Source organism: Parasteatoda tepidariorum, chromosome 6 (genome assembly GCF_982258835.1).
Source record: "Parasteatoda tepidariorum strain Cologne lab strain chromosome 6, Ptep-v5.0, whole genome shotgun sequence".
NCBI lineage: Eukaryota > Metazoa > Arthropoda > Arachnida > Araneae > Theridiidae > Parasteatoda > Parasteatoda tepidariorum.
In genome coordinates, this window is record NC_141760.1 from 44788986 (window position 1) to 44814311 (window position 25326).

A 25326-nucleotide genomic window follows, 5' to 3' on the forward strand; every position below is an offset into this window, starting at 1 on the left:
AGCTCAAAATGCATGTTTACGAAAATGGACATAGCTCAAAATTTATGCTTACGAAAATGGACATAGCTCAAAATGCATGCTTACGAAAATGGACATAGCTCAAAATGCATGCTTACGAAAATGGACGTAGTTCAAAATGCGTGTTTACGAAACTAGATAAAGGTCGCAATTCAAATTTGCAAAAATGGTCTCATCTCGAAATGCATGTTTACGAAAATGGACATAGCTTAAAATGCATGTTTACGAAAATGGACATAGCTCAAAATGCGTTTTTGCGAAGCAAGACTCACATCGAAATGCAAGTTTGCAAAAATAGGCACATCTCAAAAGGCATTTTTATGAAATTGGACATAGCTCAAAATGCATGTTTACGACACTAGACACGGCTCGAAATGTTTGTTTGCAAAACTGGTCACAGCTTGAAATGCGTATTTACAGAACTGGACAAAGCTTGAAGTGCATGTATACAAAAATGGACACAGCTCAAATTGCGGTTTTAGAATGTTGAGCAATTAGCCCAGAATTTTGACACCGTTCATTTTAATGAAGTGAATATTGTGTAGTATAATGATATTCTTTTTTTCAATGGCAGGCACTGAATTTGAATCTTTGCCTATACTATGCCAGAATTATTGCTCATTTCGCGTTACCCAGAGGGCACCTGTGAACCAAAGTCACGGAGGCGAGCAACATTGCCACTCCACACTGCCACAAACCCGTTTATAGGGTGGGCCACATTCACACATACACACACACAACAGAGGACAGCACAAAGAGAGATAGAAACATCCATGCCCAGAGCGGGATTCGAACCCGCAGCCTATGGCTTCGCAGTCAAGCACGCTAACCGCTCGGCCACCTGGCCGGCAGTATAATGATATATTTTGTATGTATTAAGCAGGTATCAAACTAAAATGTATAAACATATGTATTTATGTATTATGTAATATATGTATGAATGTATATACCTGTACAAACAATGTAGACATGCGCGTGTGTATTTACATACAAATAATGCATGTATTTTATGCACGTAGTTGTGTGCAGTATACGTTCGTTTTTTTGTACGCATGTACATACAATGAATGTATGAACATACAGACATTGTATAGTACAATGTATGTACGCATATAACTAAAATGTATCACATACAGGGGTTGGACAAAATAATGGAAACGCTTCTGTACTAATGAAACCTTTAATATTTCTCAAGAAATAATTAGCGAATCATTTTATAACTTTAGAAGTGTTTATATCATGCGATTTCTCATACTTTTTTGAAGCTTTTAGAGGTTTGAGGGAACGACAATAAATTAGAAACGGAAAATTGTTTTTGAACACTTAAAGCCAAAAAATTGTAGGAATAAATTTGTAACTCTTTACCATTGTTTTGGTTATCACATGCGATAATTGCACAGATTTTCGTTAACCTAGTTTTGATATTTATGGAGATATACATTTTTATAAAGAACGAATTTTTTTGTCTTTCGTTTTTGTAAAAAAAAATTTAGAGCAATTTAAAATGAATTACAAAATTATTGCTTTGAAATTTTAGAAAATTTGTTTAAAACTACGCAAGATATGAGTAAATGAAGTAGTTCTTTTAAACTGCGCTTGCGTGGAAAAAACTTACAATTTTTTTCTCACAATTTTGTAGAGAAACGTATTTGGCATCTATAAAAAAAAATTCTGATTTGAATATCTTAGAAATTTCAGAAGTTTCTAGTAATTTTCTAAGCAGTTTTCGTATTTTGTTAAAAAAAAAAAAGAAAGCTCAAAATAATATAGGGATTTCTACAAACTTTATTTCGTACTAATATGCAAGATATATTTTAAAAAATGACATGGCTTTGTTTGGGATCATCCTCCACAAAAACAGCTTTTCTTTTGCTTATTTTCTTTCCTTTACAATCAAATTTCGGTGTATGTAAGAGTTTATTCTAAGAAATTATCTCTCGTTATTTAATTTTCTCTTATGATACAAAATAATATTTGTAGAAATATCCTTATCATTTTTAGATCTTCTTAAAACATATAAAGGCCACTTAGAAAATTTTTTGAAACTTTTAAAATTCTTGAGATATTTAAATCGGACTTTTTTCATTACGATTCATTATAAAATTATGAGAAAAAAATTTTAAATTTTTCTGCGCATGCGCAGTTTAGAAGAATTACTTTAATTACTCATATCTTCGCAATTTTAAGCAAATTTTTCTAAAATTTTAAAACAATAAATTTATAATTAACTTTGAATTGCTCCCAAAATTTTGATTAAATTTATTGAATATTTTTAAAGTTATAAAAAAAGTAAGAAAAAAAATCAGTTTTTATAAAAGTATTCATATCTCCATAAATATCTAAGGAAGGTTTACGAAAGTTTGTTAAATTATTGCATACAATAACCAAAATAATTGTTACAAGTTACAAGTTTATTCCTACATTTTTGGCATAGAGTGTACAAAAGCAATATTTTCCGTTTGTAATTCATTGTCGGTCCTTTAAACCTCTAAGTTTTAAACTTCATTGAGAAGTATGAGATTGAATGAATGATGAAATAGCATTATATAAACATTTCTGAAGTTATGAAATGATTCCTTAATTATTTCTCGAGAAATATTAAAAGTTTTATTAGTATAGAAGTGTTTCCATTATTTTGTCCATCCCCTGTATATTCTATACGTGTATGAAAATTCATGTTCCATTTTACCTACGTATAAACATAAAAGGTATGTACGCATATATATGCATACAATATATATAAATACGTGTGGATGTTCAGTCAGCAAAAATAATAATAAAAGAAGATGAACGAAAAAGAAACTGGCCACTCTTATTATTTTGGAGCTACTGGTCAGATTTACATTCTGTAGAGTATTTTAGCAATGCGCTTCATAGAAATTTCATAAAATAAGGATAACAGTTAACTGTAAAAGTAACAGAATATACTTATTTTGCAGGTGGGTGAATGGATCAAACTAGTTAGCTAACTAGTGCACAGTTATTTTATGATTAGCTTTTGTCTGGTTAAAGCAAAATTTGAGTGACCACTAAGATAGATAAATAATTAAAAACTGTTGCACACAATTGTAAAATTCGTTTATTAAAAAAAATAATTCCATGCAAAAATAACTGTTAATAAATATTTATTATTTTACTTTATAATAGTTAAACACATTTTGAATTGTAAGGTATACAATTTCTTACATCATTCAAAAAAATTTAATTTTACATAAATTACTTGTGTTTGCTTCCAAGTGCGCATCTATTTTATTTTACGATTAACATGCAGATCTGCAAATCCTAGTCCATGAAAATAGTATAAGTTCTTCAAATTCACTTTATTCTAAGGTAAGTTGGAAGTTACTTAAGAAACACCAAGACTGAGATGTCAGGGCTAAGGAGAATAGAAGGGCTGGTTCACTCCTTTGAAGTATCTCTTGCCGCGCCGATCCTCTGACGTCACTTTAGTGACGTCACTTTGGCGCAAAGCTCGCACTTTTACTTCAAGAACGGAGCGTTTGGCCCTACTAGATCTAACTAATATTGGATCATTTCTTTTTGCGAGATATTCTAAGACATTTGTTATTTTCTATAATGACTTTCCTCAGTTTTTGCAGTGAATTTACAAGAATTTAAAACTATTATCGAAATGCCAGTTTGCGCGATTGCAACTTGCAAAAATTCTGATATAAAAACAAAAGGAAAAAGTATAATTTTTCGCGTGTTCCCTAAAGTAAATGAACAACTATGTAAAGAATGGATTCCGAAATGACACAGTTAATATAAAACAGCAATACGTTTATTCTGTCGTAAAGAACTTTTATAAAAATTCATTATCTAAATAGAAACCGCCTCGTTACTTCATAAAGAAAGGCAGGTGAAAATAATTAAAAAATAGATAAAGTCAAAGAAAATTAAAATGTAAGTAAAAAGTATAAATAAAATATCTAGTATATAGTTGAAATTCTCCTAATTTCATAACATATTTTTTAATGTAGTTATTCTAAATATTTATGATTTTTTAAAAAAATCATATTCTCTTCAATTTAAATATCTATAAATTATATCATCGTAAATTTAAATGTCTATAAACAATTGTAAAATTTCTAATGTCATTATGAACCTAAATTATTATTTTGTTTCAGTAATTAGCGGTTAAGGTTGATGTTTCCTAATGATGAAGTATGAACAAATTGCTATTAACGACATATTTTAAAATCAGGGATTCTAAATTTAACTTAACTTATCTTTATAAAAGAATATGTAGATAAAAAAAGTGTCGATATATGCCTTCATTTTTCTTAATAGTTAAAGTTAAAACTGAACTTTTTAAAATAAAGTATTTATCGTGTCATTTTCACCAACTAGCAAAACATTTTTATAAGTTTAAAATGGTATTTTTTTAATATAATAACCAAGAAAGTTTTTTTTGAACTATGTTTATGAACGGAAATAGTGTGTTAATTACGTAAAGTTTGAAGGCTAATAACCAGAAAAAGTCTAACTTATTTTTACAAAGAGAAAGATGCAAAGTTATCATATCTTTGCTTGCGATCTCCGAGATCTGTGGACACAGTGACGTCATAAGGAGGGAAATCGTAGCTTCAGCTCTAAGAGCGGAGTGAACTAGCCCTTGTATTCTCTTTAGCCCTGCTGAGATGTATAAACTGAATCCTGAATCACGCTCTGAACTAAGAATAGCATTTACAAAACTTCCATTTTTAGTCATGGGTTACGGCGATAGGCCAAATAAAGTAATATTCGTATTTCTCTTTCTTAAAAGTAAACGTTGTGCGCAATCTTCCTAATGAAGCTAGGTTCTGATACTGAGTCAATAAGTGCTCGAAAACAAACACTGTGTCCAGATGAATCATCTATCTGACTGAACTATTACAGTCCGAAGAATACCAGCTTTGTGCCGATAGAATAACTATCTGATGATTTGTCATCTAAATCACCAACTGCCGTCAAATTAGGTTCTTTATTAAGATGTAACAAACTGTGATATTTGAGCAAAAGTTGCACAGTTTACTTTTACAATTAACAGCTGAATATCCCATCCTTAAGCAATTAAGGCGAAGCTTTTTTAAAACTAAAGTTTTTCTTTCTTGAACAAACTTCAAAATAAATAAAAGCTCTGCGAACCTTAACAAAGAATACAACATTCCGGTTTGCTTTGTAGGATTTGCGTTTTGAAGTTTTTTGCCTCAGAAAACTTAACCCTTTCTAAGGCCGTGGGAAGTATACTTACCACCAATTTTTAAAGTCCATGGTGAACTTCTTTACAGCATTTAATATAGGTTTCCATTTGTTAATAACTTCAGCTTTCTTGAAGTGCGTTTGAATAAAATTGGTAGCCAATAGTTAAAGAAAACGTATAAAAGTTATAAAATACATAATTCCTTTTGAAGTTTGTAGGATTTCTAAAATATATTCTATAAATAACGAAAAATAAAAATTAACAAGTTCCTAATAGGTCGTGGTAAATAAACTTAGTAAATAAACAATTATAAGCTAAACGAGTTCTTTTTTTATATGAATTACTATTCCTATATCAATTTCAATTCCAAAAATACTTTAATTTACCTTTACTAGAAATAAATGGCCAGTTAAAGGATTAAACTTCGGATTCTACAAAAGCATAGTTGTCGTTTTAATTGAACGTGCCCTTTTGTCTAAAAATAACTTTAACACTTCAAAATTTGGTAATTTATTCTTCATTTGAGATAATTCCCATTCTCTCAATGAATTCTTGTTTAGTTCCCTTCGAAAGCAGTAAACTAAAACCGAATCCCATCTATTAATGTGTAGTTTTAAAATTTGCAAATTGTTTAAGCAATCATCTGATATGTTAGCAAACATCCTCAAATCTTTAGCTAGTTCAAATTGCTAACTAGGCTGCATAAATAATTTTTCTAAATGATAATAAACAAGGTCTACTTCATTGTGATATATCTTTCTAAATGTGATCCAAGTCTCGCCAAAATTAACATCCAAAATGTTAATCAAATTCCTTACCGATAGTGCTCCCCCTTTTACCGATAATTTCAGACATTGTAAGTTTTGAAAAATTGACAGTAACTTATTTTTACGAACAGTGGTCGAGAATAAATCCCGCAATGATATCCAAGTGAAAAGATCACCTGGAAAAGTTGGCAATTTTAAATTCAAAAGATTAGTATTAGCCTTCCAAGTATCTGGAAAAAGTGAAGTCGAAGCTTAAGTGAACTGTTGACTTGTGAACTCATTGTTTCGAACTTTCAAAGATAATTTAAAATTATCCAATTTATTTAATATCCCGAAAAGTTTTTCTTCATCGCAACTTACTAAGATATCCTTAAATCGATTCGAGACTTCTAAATTAAGTTCACTTAAATTCACGCAAGCAGATATCACAATGTTCAACATGAAAACTTGAATCTTCTAATAAAGCTTCAATAGAATTGGTTTCTTTTGTACCCTTACTTTTGACGACTCGCTTCAACTTAAATAAATCATCCATGCTTTGCTTATTGAAGTCCACAACAAAATTATCACCTTCGACATAAAAGGTTCGAATTAAAGAGCATCCCAGCTCGATGGACCAGTCTCGTGGGTAAAAACTTGTCATAAAAATACACTGAACCTCAATGGTAAAGCTAAACAATTTATTTTATACTCTTAAATTAAACAAAATATGACTTTCCGATACACTTATTCAACAATAATAATATTAATAAGCTTTTTTCTTAGCTTGGCGTTAAAGAGGGTGGATGTTGCCTTTTTATTAGCCATTGAAAAAAAAACGCGTCTTCTTTTTATATTATCTAACATTAGAGGGAAAACTCTTTAAATATTTCTCTGCGCATTAAATATCAAATTTCGACATTAAGTTGTTTTGGTAATAAAAGAGAAAATATACTAAGGAACTTAACTTCATTAATATTTTAAATTTGTAAAGAACGTTGTTTTAATTGTATGTTTGGGATGTCTTCTTGTAGAAAAATTAATCTGTCTTTTGTTTCGTAGGAACGGTATGCTAAGCTGATATTAAGATTATCTGTTAAGCATCACTAGCAGCCATGGAATGGTAAGCTGTATATTAATTATGTAAAGGTTGTGCTTTATATATTATATATGGATGTGCCTTGTAATTACGGTTTTGCCTTTGAAATTATTTAATACAATAATTATTGTTTTAACTAAAGCAGTATTTGCTTCAAGCTCTTTTTATTATTTTCAATGTTTTCATTGATTTTATACTTATAAAAGAGAAGGGAAGATTCACAAGAGATTATAACGTATTTAACTTATGAGAATCTTATTAATTTAGGTTCCTCTGGCGATATTTAGAAACTATAATAAGACACTAAAAAGTTTCAAACGTGATATATCATATTTTAAAGCAAATATCTCATTTCATAAATTAACTTAGTTCAAATATAATCAGAATTAATGACAAACCAACCATTGTTAACATTAAAGGCTATACTTAACTTAACGAAGCAACTTTGTATTTGTGAGAATCTATTCTCGAAAATTGTGATAGTCTTGCATGCAACTATTAAGTTACTGATCCACTTCAGCTTTAGTAGTTTGAAAACATTTTTAAGAAAAAATACTGATTTTTTTAAATAATTGATCTCCTTAAACTGATATATTTTAAATACTGATATATTTTAAAGCAAATATCTCATTTCATAAATTAATTTAGTTAAAATATAATCAGAATTAATGACAAACCAACCATTGTTAACATTAAAGGCTATACTAAACTTAACGAAGCAACTTTGTATTTGTGAGAATATATTCTCGAAAATTGTGATAGTCTTGTATGCAACTCGTAAGTTACTGATCCACTTCAGCTTTAGTAGTTTGAAAACATTTTTAAAAAAAATACTGATTTTTTTAAATAATTGATCTTCTTAAACGTGCAGCCTAATTATCCTAAATAATAAAAAAATCAATGGTGATTGGAGTGAAAAAAAGTATTTACGAAAGGGCAAATTCATCAGGAAAGTTGACTATCAGGAGCTGGTCAGAAACATTAGCGTTATGTTAGATGCGGAAAAATAAGGTTGATTTTTATTTTGGTGCGATGTACTTCTAAAAACATATTTTACTTATCCAATAACCTCAAGTCATTGGAAAGGGGGACAAATAATAATAAAATTCTATAATTATTTTAGCTGTTTTAATTGTAGCGATATGTCATTCAGTTTTGAGCAGTATTTCTTAGTGGTAATTGGTTATTTGCAACTCTAATAGAAGCGAAGTGCTAGTGCCTCATGTAATTTAAATCAAATTTAATTGGAAACTTGTAAGCGACGTCACCCGTGTACGTCGAACCTGATTGGCTTCTGAATCAACAAATGTCATGATTTACCTATGCAGGTATCCAGTTAATATTGATAACTCACCAATATTACCTCGTACGAATAACATATATTCAAACAGAAATACATATTTAAACTCATTGTGCTAAAAAAATAGATAAAATAAATACAGATATCATGAGAGTGTTTTTATTTACTTAAACTAATTGTACAGCATGGAAGAAATATCAATTAACATCTCTCTCACGAAATTTGTTCACAAAACAAAAATTTCGGGAGATTGACAAACTTTACAAAATTCAATGATGCCATGCAGTGAAAAGGAAATATTAACAAAACAACTTAAATCACAGCAATATTGGACACAACAACACATTAAACGAAAACAAGTTCAACACTTTGGTTCATTATAAAAGTAAATATATATTTGATATGGTATCAACTAACAATAAAGTTTATTCAGATAAATAATATTAAGGAATAAAAGCTACATAGGTACCATAAGTAACATTTTATATTTATTTCAGTAAAGCAGAATTCGAATTCGAATGATTCACAATGAAATTATCACAGCTTTAAAAATATTAATTGAATGAAAGAAATTGAAGTGTAGTGAATGGAAACTCTGAGTATATTAATAATGTAAGAGAGAGCATAAAAGTATAAGCCATGGCATAAATTATAAAATATAAGGAATGCAATTAATGTATTACTGATTTACATCAAGCACTTTTTAATTTTTCCATTTTTGTTAAAAACAAAAAATTCAAAAAGGTAATGAAATTTTTCAACTCTATGCAATTTTTTAACAGAGAAAAGCTTAAAAGCTAAAGTTGCAAGCTGTTGACTGCTTTATTTAGACCAATCTAGAGTTCGTTATGGTTGACGTTTGTTAAAAACACTTGGTATAATACTTAATCGACGCCTTTAACATATATTTTATTGAATTCTTGCTGAAAAAGAAATAAAACAGTATACCCATTGCCAGTCGTAAAAGAATATTCTATCAAGTGAGAAACAAAAACACTATTAAACATGACACGTTTCTGCACTTTTATACATTAACCCGTCATAAATTTCTTTTTATAGTTGAACGCACTTTGAAAATGTGGTTGGTGCAGTTGCCTTACTTATTGAACATAAGCTGTGGATGGAAAAAGGTTTGTTTTTGCTCATAACTTTTGCCCTTCTTATCCGGTGGGGTCCGCAGTGTAGAGACACGGCTCCCAGTAAAACACAGAAGTCCAGCATTACTGTCAGCGGTCAGTGAGCTGGAGGGTGACCTCCTTGATCAGTCTGCATAGGGACCTAGGGTACGCGGTATTGGTCCTTGCTAATTTTTTTTTATCATAAACTGCTTAACTTCCTCTGCAGAGGTCGTCTAGCTACCAATGTGGGTGAGCCATTCCCTCTACTGAGGTTCAAAATTGTGGTGGCTTGTCTTCGGATCATTTTTAGAGATTTTTCTCAGATCGTTGCTAACAGCCCATTGTGCAGCTCTAATGCAAATAAAGAACTATAACTTTGACTACTTTTACCCGGTTGTCAAAAATGGAATTATTATTGCGTATAGAAGATTTTTTTCCCCACTGTTTGTATCAATGTTCATCGTCAACAATTCGAGCGAATAAGACTAGACTTATATCTAAATAAGGTAGCTTCTATCAAAACAATCCTGCATTATTTATAATTTTTAAAAAAACGTAATGTTTAATGCATATTTTTGAAATTTCAAACGAAATATTTTGAATTAATAAAAAAAAAATTTAAAAAACATTATATCGCTGTCAGTGTAATAGTGTTTTGTCTGTTTGAAGTTAACGTTATTAGCTTTAAGCAATAAAATTAATTATATTAAAATTAAACAGTGAATTTAATTACTGTAACATTAAGCCACGTAGTATTTAATTAGACTTACTCTTTAAGCTGCGAATATAATTATATTAACTTTAAGCAACAAAATTATCTTTAGCAAATTTCACAACGTATATTGAATTTAAGTTGCGAAATCAATTATATTAACGAAAGTTTATATAAACAGAGAGCAAACAAAGCACTGATAACAAAAATGTTTTCTTAATATACCCTTTAAACTTATAACCTAATTTTTAAATGGGGATTCTATGTTAATAGTTTTAGTTTAATTATTGTAATCAAATTTAATTAAGAACAGTTCCTAAGAGTCTCCATTCAAAAAGTGAGGTAAAGTTCAAAACATCTGAAGTGAGAAATTGGATGCATCCAATTTGATCTTGAAAATTATTTACTAATTGTTTGGGAGAAATGCGATATGTTAATACTTCCTTATTGCTTTTTATTGTGTAGTATGATATGAGTAGTTGAGCGGTATTTAAAACACTTTATAAGTATTTATTAGTACGTACACTTGCAACTCGAGAAGTGACGTGATTATGCCTAACCATGTGATTTAAATTAGATTTAATTGGATACCTGTAAGTGACGTCATTCGTGTGTGTCGAACCTGATCGGCTTCTGAATCAACAGTCACGATTTACCTTCGAAGACGTAACTTGCAGATATTCAGTTAAATAGTATAATGATATTAAGTAATCAGTCTACGTCTATTCTTACTAGCAACAATTAGTTAGAGTGGATGAGGTAAATGTAACATTTTCAATTTATTGTCTTAATAACTCTCTCAAAACTTTTTACACTCTCAATAAAACTCGTCAGATTGACGATTCAGCAATTCTTGCGTTGTATTTCGTTAATTTTGTCAACTTTTTTTCTTCCAATGCCCACCTGGAGATTGACCTTTCGTCATACAGGCATCTGAAGGGCAGATTTGTTGGCCACTCTTTCAGGGGCACCATATTAGGTGGGCCAACGTTGCTCCCACAGTAAGGACAGATTGAAAGAACATCTACGCCTTGCCCGGGATTCTAACCCAGAACCTTTCTGATGTAAGGTCAGTTCTCTGACTCCTACACAGGCCGGTTGGCAATTTAGTCAACTTAATTTTGTCATTTGAAATCGTGATTATTTTGACAATGTGCACATTTCCAAATCTTTAATGAAACTACTTGTCCTCACTTATTAATCTTCTTATATTATTACATTATGTTATGTTACGCTATTTAGCATTATGTTGCTCCTCGTTTGTTTTGTAAATATTGATGCGAAATGTAGTTTAAAGAATAACATTCAATTTTCATAGCACAGTAGGAGGAGAATAGTAGCTTATATTAACGTAAATTAAAGGGCTGGGTAGCTTTTATTTGTACATTATGAAGTCACGATTGGTACTTCAACTTTGCTTTATCTGATTTTATTATTCTTTGAGCTGTATGAAGAAATGGTACAGGCGAAAATGCACATCTTTTATCAGACATTTTTTCCCTCGCACGATTCATAGCGATGACTGAATACTAAAACTAATTTTAAGTTGCATTTTTTTATAATTTGTGTCAATCTCTATGTTGTATTAAGTTTAAACATTTTAACGAAAATCATATGACGAAATGCTTCATCGGAACCATTTCCCAGATAACAGTTTCTTCAAATTTCGATTTATGTGTCTTAAACCGAGAGCATTAATGTTTTTAAATACGATATATAGTATGAATTACGTGAGTTTTAGGAAAAAAATAACGAGAAAAAAATTTTTTTTGAAACATTTCTGTTCTGTAATGATAATTTTGCAGTTCTGTGCTGTAAATATTTCTATCTATATTTTCCCATTCAGAAACAGTTTATATCTCCCTTATGATGTCTATTAAAACTTATTTAAGATTTTAAAATGTCTAATTAGAATATATTTTATAATCACACACGCTTTACCTCACTTTCCACTAAAATTTCTTATCAGTAAAAATAAAAAAAAATAGTGTTCTGAAATTATACATAACGCTAAATAGAATATATATCGCCATAATCAATAAATTTCGCGTCATAAGCGAATATAAATAACTCTTAAATAGTGTAATATACTTTAATACATTATATTGTAAAAAGGAAGATTTAAATTTTTGAAAGCTGCTTTAATTGTCAAGTAAGAAGAGAAAATTTTCGTTTTTAGGGCGAGAAATTGCTTGTTTATGCTAATGATCTTAAATAATAAATAACTCTTTTACAGTTCAGCATTTAGTCTGTTTCTCTCTTCTTTGAAAAGCAAAAATAGTTAAAAGTGAGAAAAAAAAGAAAGAATATTCAGCTTTTAAGAAACTGGCGAGTTTTACTTTAAAGAGAAATAATTAAAGTATGATACTTTAAAATTGATAGGGATTATGAATGTTTAAAAACAGTTCTTTACACATACATTCTATTTTCAGTATAGGGGGAAACTGCATATTTCTGAGAGAGAGAGTATTATTTAAAATTTTATCTTTTTTGGTAGAGAAATTTTCCTCTTTAAAATAGGTTTTTCTTAAAATTTCTGTATGTTACAAGTATTTGCTATCAAAGATATAAATTTCGAACTTTTTTTTGTGTCAAAATAGTAATAACACAGGAGAGAATTTTTTTAAATTTGCAATATTTAAAGCTTAAATATGAAAATTGAAACATTTTGCTTTATTAATCTTACATTTCTTAGAACATTTCAAAATAAACTATTTAATAAAACTTATATAGATATATTTTTATTCTTGAAATTGTTTTAAGTCTTTGATAATATTAGGTGATTCACGTATATGTTGTAAAATCTTTTTAAGCTTAATTGAGAGCTACTGAATAATTATTTTTCTTGAATGTGGACATTTAATATTTCAAAAGGCAGGGAAATAGTAGTTAAGTTAATTTAAAGGTTAAAATAATAATTTTAATATAGATTGAAGGAAAATTTAAACATTAAAAAACCTCATCAATACATAGTGAAAGCCGATAAAAATTTCTATCAAGAAACATGAAGTGCTTATAAATATTATTAATCTTGAGAATTAGTTGAAGGCTCCAAAGCAGTATAATTATAAATCACATTCAAAATTTGTTCAAGGGATAATTTCTCGTGAAATTATCACTGTTTCATGTAAGTAATAAGATGTTTATGTATTATGCTGCGTTGTAGTGTTAATTCTCGAAACTTGGAAAATACCTAAGTGGAAACAATATTAAGAAATACTTTTAGGAAAAATGTTACTTAGCATTACCAATTTCAATTTCAGAAAACTGTTCTGGTAATACAATAAGTAAGAACATATTTTTAAACAGTTCAAAGATAAAACCGATTAAAGCAGCTTCCACAATTAAAGTTAATTCATGCATCATTTTAAATTTTACAAAGCACCATAACACATTAAATTGTATGTCCACAAACACATAATGAAAGAAAATATATTTTCATAGTTAACATGTCATATATTGTATTAAACAAATTTTCTATACAAACAGATGATACACCATAAAATTTATTTCTTATATATTCTTCATATTTTTTAATATAATTGTATATATAGATATATTTTTTTAATATTAGAATTTTTAAACATTATATTTATCAAGAAAAATCTCTGAAAACATTTGTATATACAGTGAAAAAATGGACAAAAAACTATTAAAATAGAATATTAGAAACATTGATTAGAAATTAAACAAATTCTTTTTATCAACCTCTCAGATATTTCAAATGTTCAGTTTTTTTAAACGTTGTAAGAAAAAATGAATTGAAAACTAAAATACTCCAGTTTTTAGAATTGTATTTGTATTTTTCAAACGATAATTTCATTGAAAACGATAATTGTAAACGACGAATTGTATTTCTTGAACGATATGTTTTGTCAATATGAGTACTGGTAAAAACATTGGCCATGTCCAGGGACAGGAGCCAGTGGAAAACGTTCCAAACTGTTTCAACTTTTAAAATAAAAATAATTCAATAATAATATATTAATATTTGACTGCAGACTTTCCGAACGACTCAGCTCATAATCTTGACAAGACAATTTTTTCTTAACAATAATACTTTTTATCAATATTTCAGGTAATTCTAGGAGAAAAACAGATTACAACAGAAAAAATTAAACTATTAAATTATAAAAGCAATAATTTTGTAATAGAGAATTAAGGAAACATTCTTACTAGATTAGTTTTAACCATTGCCAGAAAAAGATTCTTAATTTTGCAATGCATATTTTACATACATTTTCATTTCAATGAAAATGGTACAACAAAAAGAACAAGTGAAGCGTAGGAAAATAATTTCAATTGCAAATAAATGCTATTATTGCACTTTATTTAGTGCAAAGTAGTTTGTTTACAAATAGAGATAAGGACAGAATAACTCCATTCTCTTAAAATTAAAACTGCTTCAACTTTTTAGACTCTTTCAGTACGGCAATTATTGTAACCAAATTACGAATTTCAGGAACACTATTGTTAAAAAAAAGAATAAATAATTTTATGTAGACATTTTGACCATTTTTAAAATTTAAGGTGGTAACGGGTACTATTTTTTTACTATTTAAAATTTACGTTTTATCTTTCTAATACTTTAAACAAATATTCATACCAAATGTGTGGCTTTATTCTTTTTCACAGTGTTGAACTAGTCTTTAATTTTTGTTTCAAATTTTAAAATGATAAATCACGGAAAATTATAAAATATAACTATGGTTAAGATGCAATGTTTCGTATTTTTTAAAATTCGTTAACAAATGATTCCAAATGATAATGCTTTGTTTTTTGATTGATCTGTGATTGCTCTAATTTTTCGTAAAATAAAAATAAATGTTTATAAAATTTCAATTTAAAAAAAATTATTATATAAATTTACTTTTAAAAGATTCTTAAACTGTGTGTAATTAAAATTTTTTATTTATTTAATTTTTTTTTGTTTTTAAAATTAGAAGAAAAATTCCTTTAGCAAATTGTTTTTTTTTTTCAAATTTATTTTAAAAAATTTTTAAAAAAAGTCAAACTGTCAAGAAGATATTTTAATCTTAGTCTCACAAGGAGGTTAAAGATTAAATATGGGAAACTAAAAGAAATTGCAGAATTTACGAATCAAAATAATTTATTGAGCAGATTTTGAAAATCCTAATATTAGAAAATAACTATATTAAAGAAAATATCTGCAAATTTAAAATATTTTCTAAATAGTTTTGAGACTTATTAAAATTATTTTTTCAGTAGAATATAAAAACATATTTTTTTGTTACCCTTGACAGATGTTCCTGTCATCGAAATCTAAATATCTTAGTAATTTTGCAATTTTAGATTAGACCAATTTTATGCAAAAAGAATTAAAACATTAACTAAGAACGATCCACTTTTATATGAAAAGTCAATTAATTGAAAATTTATGCCTACATTCAAAACGTAACTTTTTTTACTTCCTAATTTGTTACTTAAAGTTAATTAAATTTATGAAACAATTAAATTCAGAATTTAATTGTTCCGCTGTGCTTATTCAGTACTAAACCTTAAATAATTTTAAAAAATTGAATGTTTCATATAAATGTACGCTAGCAATAAATTTTAATAATCAATTCAATCTGCTACTTTCAATTTATTTTATTTAAATTCATTTAAAAGCATATTTACCTTGAAAAATTCACATTTGAAATATATGAGAGTTTACAACTCTTACCTCTTTCGACGTTTCTCCTAAGATCTATGTTTCAAAATTTATAAATAGAGTAGTACACTGTACAGATAATAGCATCAAAGTTCAAATTTTCCATCAAAATACAATTCAAAGCTCCAGTAAAATTAAACAGCCTTTTATTACTGCAGAAATTTCTCACTAAAAATTGTAGGATATTTTGAAAATTTCATTTTTTCTTTAGCAAAATATCTTCAGACTTAACACTGCTTTTTAAAAGTTTGCACACTGATCTCATCAATCAATGCTTGCACACTGATCAAACACTGATCTCATTCATGTTCTATAATTGGCTGTTGTGAAAATACTTTAACTTTGGGGTTTTTAAAGAAAACAACTTTTGAAGAAAATTTGAATATATTTCGCCTACTTTTGAAGCTTTTTATTTTGAGTTAAATTCTCAGAATTCATTGCGAAGAGTTTTACAAATTTTCTATACAAAACTAAATCACTTGATAACTAATAACCGTTGACAATTAAAAAGTTTAACAAGTAGGCTAAACACCCAAGACAAAATTTTTGATAGTTCTTCTATGATGGACAAACATAAATAAGATGGTAACCATCATGAGCTTCCATCAAAAAGCATCTTACTTCCTGATGGTATCATCAAGACTAACCATCAAGACTGAATTGGACCAATTTATGTTGGGTCAATATGAACACAATCAACATTTCTTGATGATATTTTTTGATTGTCCAACAAAAAACATCTATCAGGAACGACATATTTTGCTGGTTTCCAACTCACATTCCATCAAAAACCATCTTAATTTTTGATGGCACCATCAAAACTGACCATCACCTCATGTTAGGAATTGGAACAATTTTATGTTGGTTTCCTTTCAGATTTTTCGAAAAATTAAGCCATATGTCCTCAAATCCAATCTTAAGCCAAATGTCTTCAATGCCAAAAATCTTTCTTCAAATTATTTTAAATGGGGTTTCAATGATTTATGTGGGCACAGTGGCTAGGCCAAATCAAATAAATACCTTCACATTTTTTTTCCAGATCAGCAGAGCTGAAAAAGATTTGGAGCAAAGCTGTGACGATGTTTCCTCAACTGGTCTTATTTAGTGATGAAAAATTTGAGTTTTGATTTTAAGGCTGTATCTTCAAATTGTTGATTAAAGCGTGTATTAAAATTTCTGAAATATACTTAGAACATTTCTTCCACTGGAAATTTACTAATAAAACCTTATTTCGTTGTTTAAGAGATTTCTAGATATTTAAACAACTTCAAGTTAAGTCTGAAATATCAATCTTTTAATCACTATTAAATTAAATCGCTTGCTTCCTGTGTTTAAATGTCATAAAATTGTATATCGTTAAATGGCGAAGTACTATTCCAATTTACTCTATATTATGCTTTGATTGATATTCTAGACGAACTTTTCTTAATAGTTTCTGACTATAAAATATGATCTAATTTGAAAACACTTATAGAGATTTAAAGACAAATTCTCACATTAGTTGATAAGTTGTTTCAATAAGAATGCTACCTTTTATTTAGCAAAATATTTTTAAAAAAGCATGAAAGGTTTTTCTTTGAAAAAAAGATCGACTGTTTTTTAATAAATTAATTTCTTCTCCAAGTTATTCAATTTTTCATGAACTCTTTTCGGTATTTCTTAAAGGAACTATGTTCATGATTTCTTTTCAATATTCAATAAATATGAATTCAATAGAAAACATTTCTCATTCCTTCTTAAATTTTAGGCTCATTTTTTGGAGCTAAAATATTAAGTAACGTAGAACAATTCCTTTCTAGTAAGGATATGTTTTTAAGCTTATTTTGAAATAAAACTAAGTACAAGACACGATTACAAATGCTTATAAAATTATTCGAATATAAAAATAATAATAAAAATATTGTGAATTAATGATATTAAAAACTAATAATATTGAAATATGACTTTTAAAAATAGATCCAGAATTAGAAAAATAAAAATAAAATAATGTTCCAAGAAAAGTGAAATCATAGCAGAGCTTTATTTGAATTTTTTCTGATGCAATCTTTGCTGAAATAACTATCGTTACATGTGAGAATGAAGTCTATAATTTTAAGGATAAAACATCATTCATTCAAATTCTTTTTATGGCTTATACTTTGAAAGACAAGTAATTAATATATATGATTACTGATTAATTAATGTATCCACTGCAGAAGAAGTTTGGAAGAAAACTTACATTTATTTTTAGTCTATTATAATAAATAGTATTACACTGACTTCATAACAGAACAGCGCCAACATATTTTTTTTCCTCGCCAAAGGATTTTTATTTTTACACGAAATATTTCATTTGCCATTAATTTAAATGATGACATCACATTTTAAGTTAAAATTGACGCCTTTACGAGCTGGAACAAAGGCGATTAAAAAATATGGATGCTGTTCTAATATATAAATACTAATTAATTATCTGCAAATTTCGTAGGTAGTGGAGAAGATTTTAATGAATAAAAATGTCGAAAGCTTTGTTAACTAGATGATCATAAGTAGAAATGTGTTTATGGCAATATGGCAGTAGCCCAACATTCACAAAAAAGTACATAGTAGCAGTCAATAGCTATAAATGCATACATATAATTTGAATTAAATGAAGTATATTTTATAACATTTACATTTAATATACTTAAAAACAGTGAATGAAACTATTTTCATGATATATTGTTCAAAATTAAACCATATACTTTGCTCATGGAAGTTAATGTTAATAATTAAGGACGTTTTTATTTTTAAGTTTACTTACTATTTAAAATATTATAGAAAAAGTGTCTATAAAAATTATTATATTACTCTAAATCATAAAGCATATCCTTAGATATAATTCATTTTGCACAAAAATAAGCAAAGACCACACCATAAGTAGTCTTCATTTTAAGCTAGACATAATACAGGAAGCTATCTAAGTTTTTCACATAGAAAATAATTAATGCTTTTAAAACATGAACAGACATTAAATTTCTGATACATTGTATATCCAGTTTAAAATTAGAACTCTTAAAATGAAAAATGTTGTCGGAGGAAGCCGAAAATACCATGAAGAGGTGAAATGTGAATGGGCATGACTGTTGTATAATCCTCCTGGCAAAATCAATTTGAAAATAAATCTTTCCTGTTGCCAAATAAATTTTTAAAAAAGACTAGGTATTTTTAATAAAGTGGCTTTAACGCAGTAAAATATCCAGAATATAATGTCCTATTGAACGTAGTATTCCATTTTCATCGCGTAGCTGTAAAATACGCGGAGCTCATAACAAAACGACAGTTAATCAATTGGGCTGTTTGCAACAGAGGTTTTTAATGAATCTCATGCATGTTTGGTTTGATCATATGATACTTGTTTGATTTTAAATAACATGATTTTTACCTATTAAGCTGTAAAACATCCATCTTCATATTCACAAGACTGTTCACCATTATATCACCATATATCACCATATGTTCACCATATGTACGCTACAAGATCTCTGTTTGCGTTGCATCCATTTTTGACCATGAAATACTCGCTTTACAGAAATTGTTTCTGCTTATTAACTCGTAAAAGACTTTGTGATCATCATAATACAATTTCTATCCATTAAGCGAAGCGTAAAAATATTATTTTTATGTTAATCATTAGCTGGAAAAAAAAATTTCCCCTTTTTTTTTTAACATGGCATTTACCCAATACATAGTGTAAAAAAGTACTTAAAGATAAACAAGAAATAAGTAAAAAGTTCGTATATGGGTATTAATTATTTTTCAGATCTCCGTTACACAACGATGTATTAAGCTGTTCATAACAAGTTTTGAATTTATTTCATGTTTAATTATTCAGCTGTAAAATAATCGGTTTTCATTAAATAATTAATTCATTAAATAATTAATATCTGTCTATTGAATTGTTTGTAAAGGGTTAATTTTAGGGTATTAATTTTATTAATTTAAAAGGGTATTAATTTTATTTATGCAATTAATTGAATTTTTATCAGCTGTTAAATACTGGTTTTCAATGACACATCTTTGATCTATTGAATTGTTTGTAACTGGTTTTACATTTATTAGTGTTTTGTGGGTAAAGTGTTTTATAATAGTTTACGAAGAAAAATTAATCACTAAGTTATTTACTTCTTTCTTTCACTAAAAGGTTTATGTGGCATTGAAGCCCAAAAAGTTCAGTACTAGTGTGTTTTATTTTGTCTGACATTTATTTCATCCTCCGTGTTTGTTCATATAACAGGTCAAACGACATCCTAACAAGGGTAATGATGTGTTAGAATAGCAATTTTTAAAAACAACATGAAAATATTTTTCAAAAGGCAGAAATAAAAATCAAGTTTTTTTTTCAAATTTTATTTATGTAAGTTACGTATGTTCAAGTAAACTGGGTTTCATATTAAAAAAAAATATTAATTTTATTTTCATCGAGTCGAACAACAAATTTATACATTGATTGACGGAATTATGCAAATTGTATACTTATTTCATCAGAAAAGTAACCCAATCATAGTACAGTTAGTCTTTTTAAGATGTTAATAGTTTTTGGCAACGATTAAAGCAATTATAATAATTATATTAGTAATGAATGGATGTATGAATGATTTCGCCCTGTAAACGGGTGTGACGTAAGGAGTGGCAGAAGTCGAATTCTTGGCCATAGATGGCGCCACTGAAAAGCAAGAACAATCGCACCCCCTCTGCCTAAACAGGCATACGTCAACATATTAGTAATTAAATTTTGTGTACTGCTATAATCAGTATATTGTATATTCAGTATACTGATAATTATTACATTGCAACAAGTATTAAATTAAATAAATTAACGGATTTGTCATGGATTAAACCAAATGAAAGGTTTCATAATTTCTATACAACATAAAGTTTTGCTTTGTTATTATTATAAACGAAGTCTCAAAGTTACCTAGAAGATACCTATTATTCTGTTATCGCTAAGCAGGCCAGAAGAGGCTAATAATGTAAAGAAACATTACAGAAATGTTGGTATAAACGTAAGAGAGTTTAAATAAGCATAATTGTGCCTGTTGATTTTAGTATGCTTTAAAAGTATGTATTTTTTGTGGTCATATAGGATATTAATCCTATACAATTTCATCATTTGTTATCTGACCATTTTTTTTAAAATTTAAGTTACTGTTGTAAAAATAATAAACATGTAGTAAACATATTAACATGCTTGACACATCTTTATAATTCTGCACAAGACGCGTATTTTTATATGTTAATATAAGAAGACACATCTTTTTAATTTTTTTCTGTATTTCTAGTTAACGTATAGGATTAAATAAATAGTCCCCAGAAACTGAAGCAATATGAAATTAAAAACTTTTTTCGTTTAAAAAATATACAAATTGGAAACAGTCGAAATGTTTCAAAATGCCAAAATTATATCCATCCCGATCACATCAGCTTATCTTGATGCCCTGGAATCTTGTTTTATTCATATGGATGCTGGTTCTTTTATTAGCGACATAGGTTCCTCACCACTTCTCCATAGCGCGTGGAAATACTTTTTATTCTTATTTGCCATTTCTAAGCTACTGTGGTTTTCTTGTTCTGTTTTTTATATTTCTCTCTCTCTGCAACGGTGACTTCTAAAGTTTTATTTCTACCTTTTATTCTTCCAGTTTCCGTTGGCAGCTTTACGTTTTGTATTTCAAATTACTTTAGTTTTCTCTCATTCACGTTTGGCAAGTCTTGAAAAAGGGAGCCTATTTTTTAGCGCTTGGAGCATGTCTACTGTTATTTTAATTTGTATATTTTTAAGGCATATGAAGTTTTTAATCAAGTAAACATATAGGATTTTTAGTTTATTGTATTATACAAGAATTTGTTACATTTTATTTAATAATTTCATGGAAGCTAACTTTTTACCATAATTTTGTCAGTTTGCCAAAGCTATTAATATGTTCGAAAATCTGTGTAACTTAGCAGATCAATCATTTGAGTTTTCGAAAGAAGCATTTTTAAGCCTATTCACGCTATTAACAAGTTTATATAAAGACAACATGAGCATGAGAATCTGATGTATTTGTTTAAAAAGGCATTAGTTACAGAATAATGAACTTTAAATAAAAAACAATTTCATAGCTAACCTCTCATTATGAATACTTGCAAATAATAAATAATTTCTTACGTTATTCTGATATCACATTTCTTTATTTAGTGTGTTGCTTTGATATATTAACTTCATAAATGATATGAGACAACTACAACAAACTTTACTGGAATATTATAGTAAGAGAATCATCTTAGAATATATAGTAATTTTTGAAATCAAATATATAATTTTAAATTTATACCACTTTAAGTATACGTATCCAAAGAGTTTTACATCTCCAATCAATCTTTTAGCTAATGATTGGATACGGATACATTTGTTTGGCTAAAATCGGGATAAACCATTGATGCAAAATTAAAACTTAATTATTCGAGAAGGGATAATTGTTGATATTTCTTTAATAACTTGAGTCAATTATGTAAAAAAATATTATATACTTAATAATGTCTCTTGCAAAATTTTAGATCAACTTCTTTATCTTTTTAAAACATACAACAGTATCAAATTTACTTTTGAAATAAAGATTGCATTTCAATTCTTTTATATATCTATTTTTCTATAGGTAGAATTTATTGATCTATTTTGCTGTAATAACCTAAAGTAGCTTTGTCTAAAAGAAGGTTTATTTCTTACAATAAATTAATTATAAATTTAATATTAAAAATAAATATTCAATAATTGTATGATAGTGTGTTAAAAGTGTTAACCAATTCAGAGCGATACGAGATAAGATCTTCAAAAACATGAAACTTCAAGAACAGACGAGTTTTAAAAAAATAATGAAACTCAACTAAAAAATAATTAAAATTAACTTCGAAATTTTGAAGTGTACAAAACTCTCAATCGGCTTATCAGCAAAATGCGATTTTTTTCCAAATTTATTTTAGGTTTTATGAAGGCGTACATGAATTGATAGATGTTTACAGAACTCTTCTTTTAAATTAATTTCATTTACATCAACAGTGGAGATTTCATGACAGTGTTTTACATTTTTATAGTATCAATAAATCAGATTGCACGTTAAAGAACCCATGTACATGAATTTTTTACGCCGGAGAGTATTTTTAAGAATAATTTACACATAATCACTTTCGCAAGACATTCATAGTTGAGAATCGAAACACTTCACTGTCAAAGTGAAAGAACTAAGTAATTCAAAAAAGAAATCAGAAATAGTTTAAAATTATATATCTAACAATAGGTTAAACATTAGTTATTAAATAACATTTTAGTTTTTAAACATTCAAAGTAAATAAAATCTCGACGACGCATACAGTAATAATGAGTCCTCTTTGTATCACTCCTTATAATTATGATCCACAATAATGACTTGAGTGCTAAAAATGGCGCGATTCATAAGTAGAGAAGACGTCTGATCTTTGAAATATAATGATTTTACATGGCTGCCCATGAAATAACACGTGACTAGATTCGGCTGCCATGAAATCAGATAAAATTTACACGAAAAAATGCAGTGGCAAAACATCTCAATGCAAATAGAAGATTTAAATTAGAAATTGGAATGAAAAACATGGCACACACATGTCCACAAATGGTTTCTTCAACCGTTGACCTTGGCACTGATTATGAAAATTTATTGCACGACAAAATTAGGCTAATAGCTTTTACTCTTTAAATTCCACGAAATATAAGGAATCAATTGCAGAATGTGTTAAATAAATAACATGATAAATTAAAAATATGTTCTCTTTAATACTCCAAATAGAGATAGCTCTTTTATGTTGTGGGCTAAACTAAATATTTAACTGAGATTCGGAAATTCAAATTCTCTATGAGTTCAAAAGCTCCTATCGTTACCATTTACTAAAGCCAAACGATTTTTAAAGCTATTTTCTATAGTTCGAAATATCAAATATATCCATATTTTAATAAAGTTCTTGATAATGCACTTCAGTAATGCTTGATTCAAGTTCTGTGCTAGCTGTATATTATAGTATCCCATACGATGACCACTACTCTTGAACAATACTCTGGAAAGGAAAACAATATTTGAAAACTTGGAATCAGAACAACAATTGCTCTAATCCAGCGCTCACTAATGCAGACAAAATGAGATCGAAACAAGAAAATTATTGTCTGTCTGTCAAATGTATGAAATCCAGACATTTTGTATGGATGATAGGTTAAATTAAACTTTAAAGTAGTGCTTCCAAACATTCAAGAAATTGCTTTAGCAAAATGAAAAGAGAATACACTGAATCTTCTCTACCATTTCCTCAACCTCTTTTCATAATATTGCAGCTTTATAATCGGTCTCAGAAATCCAGTGCTTCTGTGCACATACTTAAAAGCTTTTTAACTTTTGAATCATTACATAGAACGACAACTTCTGGAAGGAAATCAACTTCAGCTTCCACATCATCGACTTCGTATTTATTTCTGTAGGCCACTCTCTAGAAGCCTTTTATAACCTCGTATGCCTCAAGGCTGGACATGAAGATGTAAAATACCCACAATCCTACAAAGAGAATAACAGTAGGGGCCTTGTATCGCATGGCACCCCCGAGTTCTCCTCCGACCACGGCACTTCTACGCAACATGAGAACCGTGCAAGAGATAAAAGCACAAACACAAAATAATGTGACAGAAAATGCCAAGTTTCCAGGTTGAACCCTGAACGGCTCTCCTTTGGAGGCGTGGTAAATAGCAGCGATTGACCAGGCAATGCCGATTCCAAGAAAGACGTTGACGGCATTGCTTCCGGTTACATTTCCAATTGATGAATCAGCATACTTGTCATTTTGAGCTGCAACTTTACTGGCGAAGGTATCTATAAAAAGTACGAAACATATTGATACCAATATTAATAAAATACAATACCACAGAGATCTTGAAAGTTCTATTACCTAAAGTTCTATAAATGTTGATTAATGATACAGTAAAAACTTTGGTTGGGGTTTTGCAATTCACTGACAAGCCATATGTTTTCCAATAAAATTAGACTGTAAATAGTTTCCTAGTAATATTTTCGAATAAGTCTTTCATAAGAATCCGAAATTTCTACTTGGTAACAGAGCAATACAGAAAAAGATCCCATTGCTTGAAAGAAATAATGTAGTTTTTTACCAAAAATTCTCTCAAAAACGCTTTTGGGAAAAAATTGAAAATCTGTCTAATCATTATATAGCCTCATGTGCTTTAATTTTACTGAAATATCCTATATATTTCTACAGTATATTACATAAAATTTAGTGCAATTAGTTTTTCTGATACTTTTCCATTTTGTTGACGTAAGTTAAATTGAGCTTTTTTTATTTATTTATTTTAATTTCTTTATTTTTATTAATTCAAATAAAGAACTAGAAAAAAAATCTAATTTACTGCGTTTTCATTGGCAACATTACCACCTGTGCCGCGAAATA

The 25326-nt window shown here is 28.4% G+C and overlaps 1 protein-coding gene and 1 long non-coding RNA gene across 2 annotated transcripts in view; one reads left to right on the top strand and one right to left on the bottom strand.

Annotated features, from left to right (window-relative positions):
* Positions 1–17027, top strand: part of LOC122268840 (uncharacterized) — a 34071-nt gene extending 17044 nt beyond the window's left edge. The window contains exons 2-4 of the long non-coding RNA XR_006224706.3: positions 7009–7069; positions 9405–9475; positions 16889–17027. This is a non-coding gene — a long non-coding RNA (uncharacterized LOC122268840). The remainder of the gene's footprint in view (positions 1–7008; positions 7070–9404; positions 9476–16888) is intronic.
* Positions 8483–25326, bottom strand: part of LOC107447225 (sodium/calcium exchanger 3) — a 297552-nt gene continuing 280708 nt past the window's right edge. Inside the window, exon 10 of the mRNA XM_043039409.3 lies at positions 8483–24734. Coding sequence (XP_042895343.1) covers positions 24358–24734 — 377 coding nt within the window. The 3' untranslated portion in view covers positions 8483–24357. The remainder of the gene's footprint in view (positions 24735–25326) is intronic.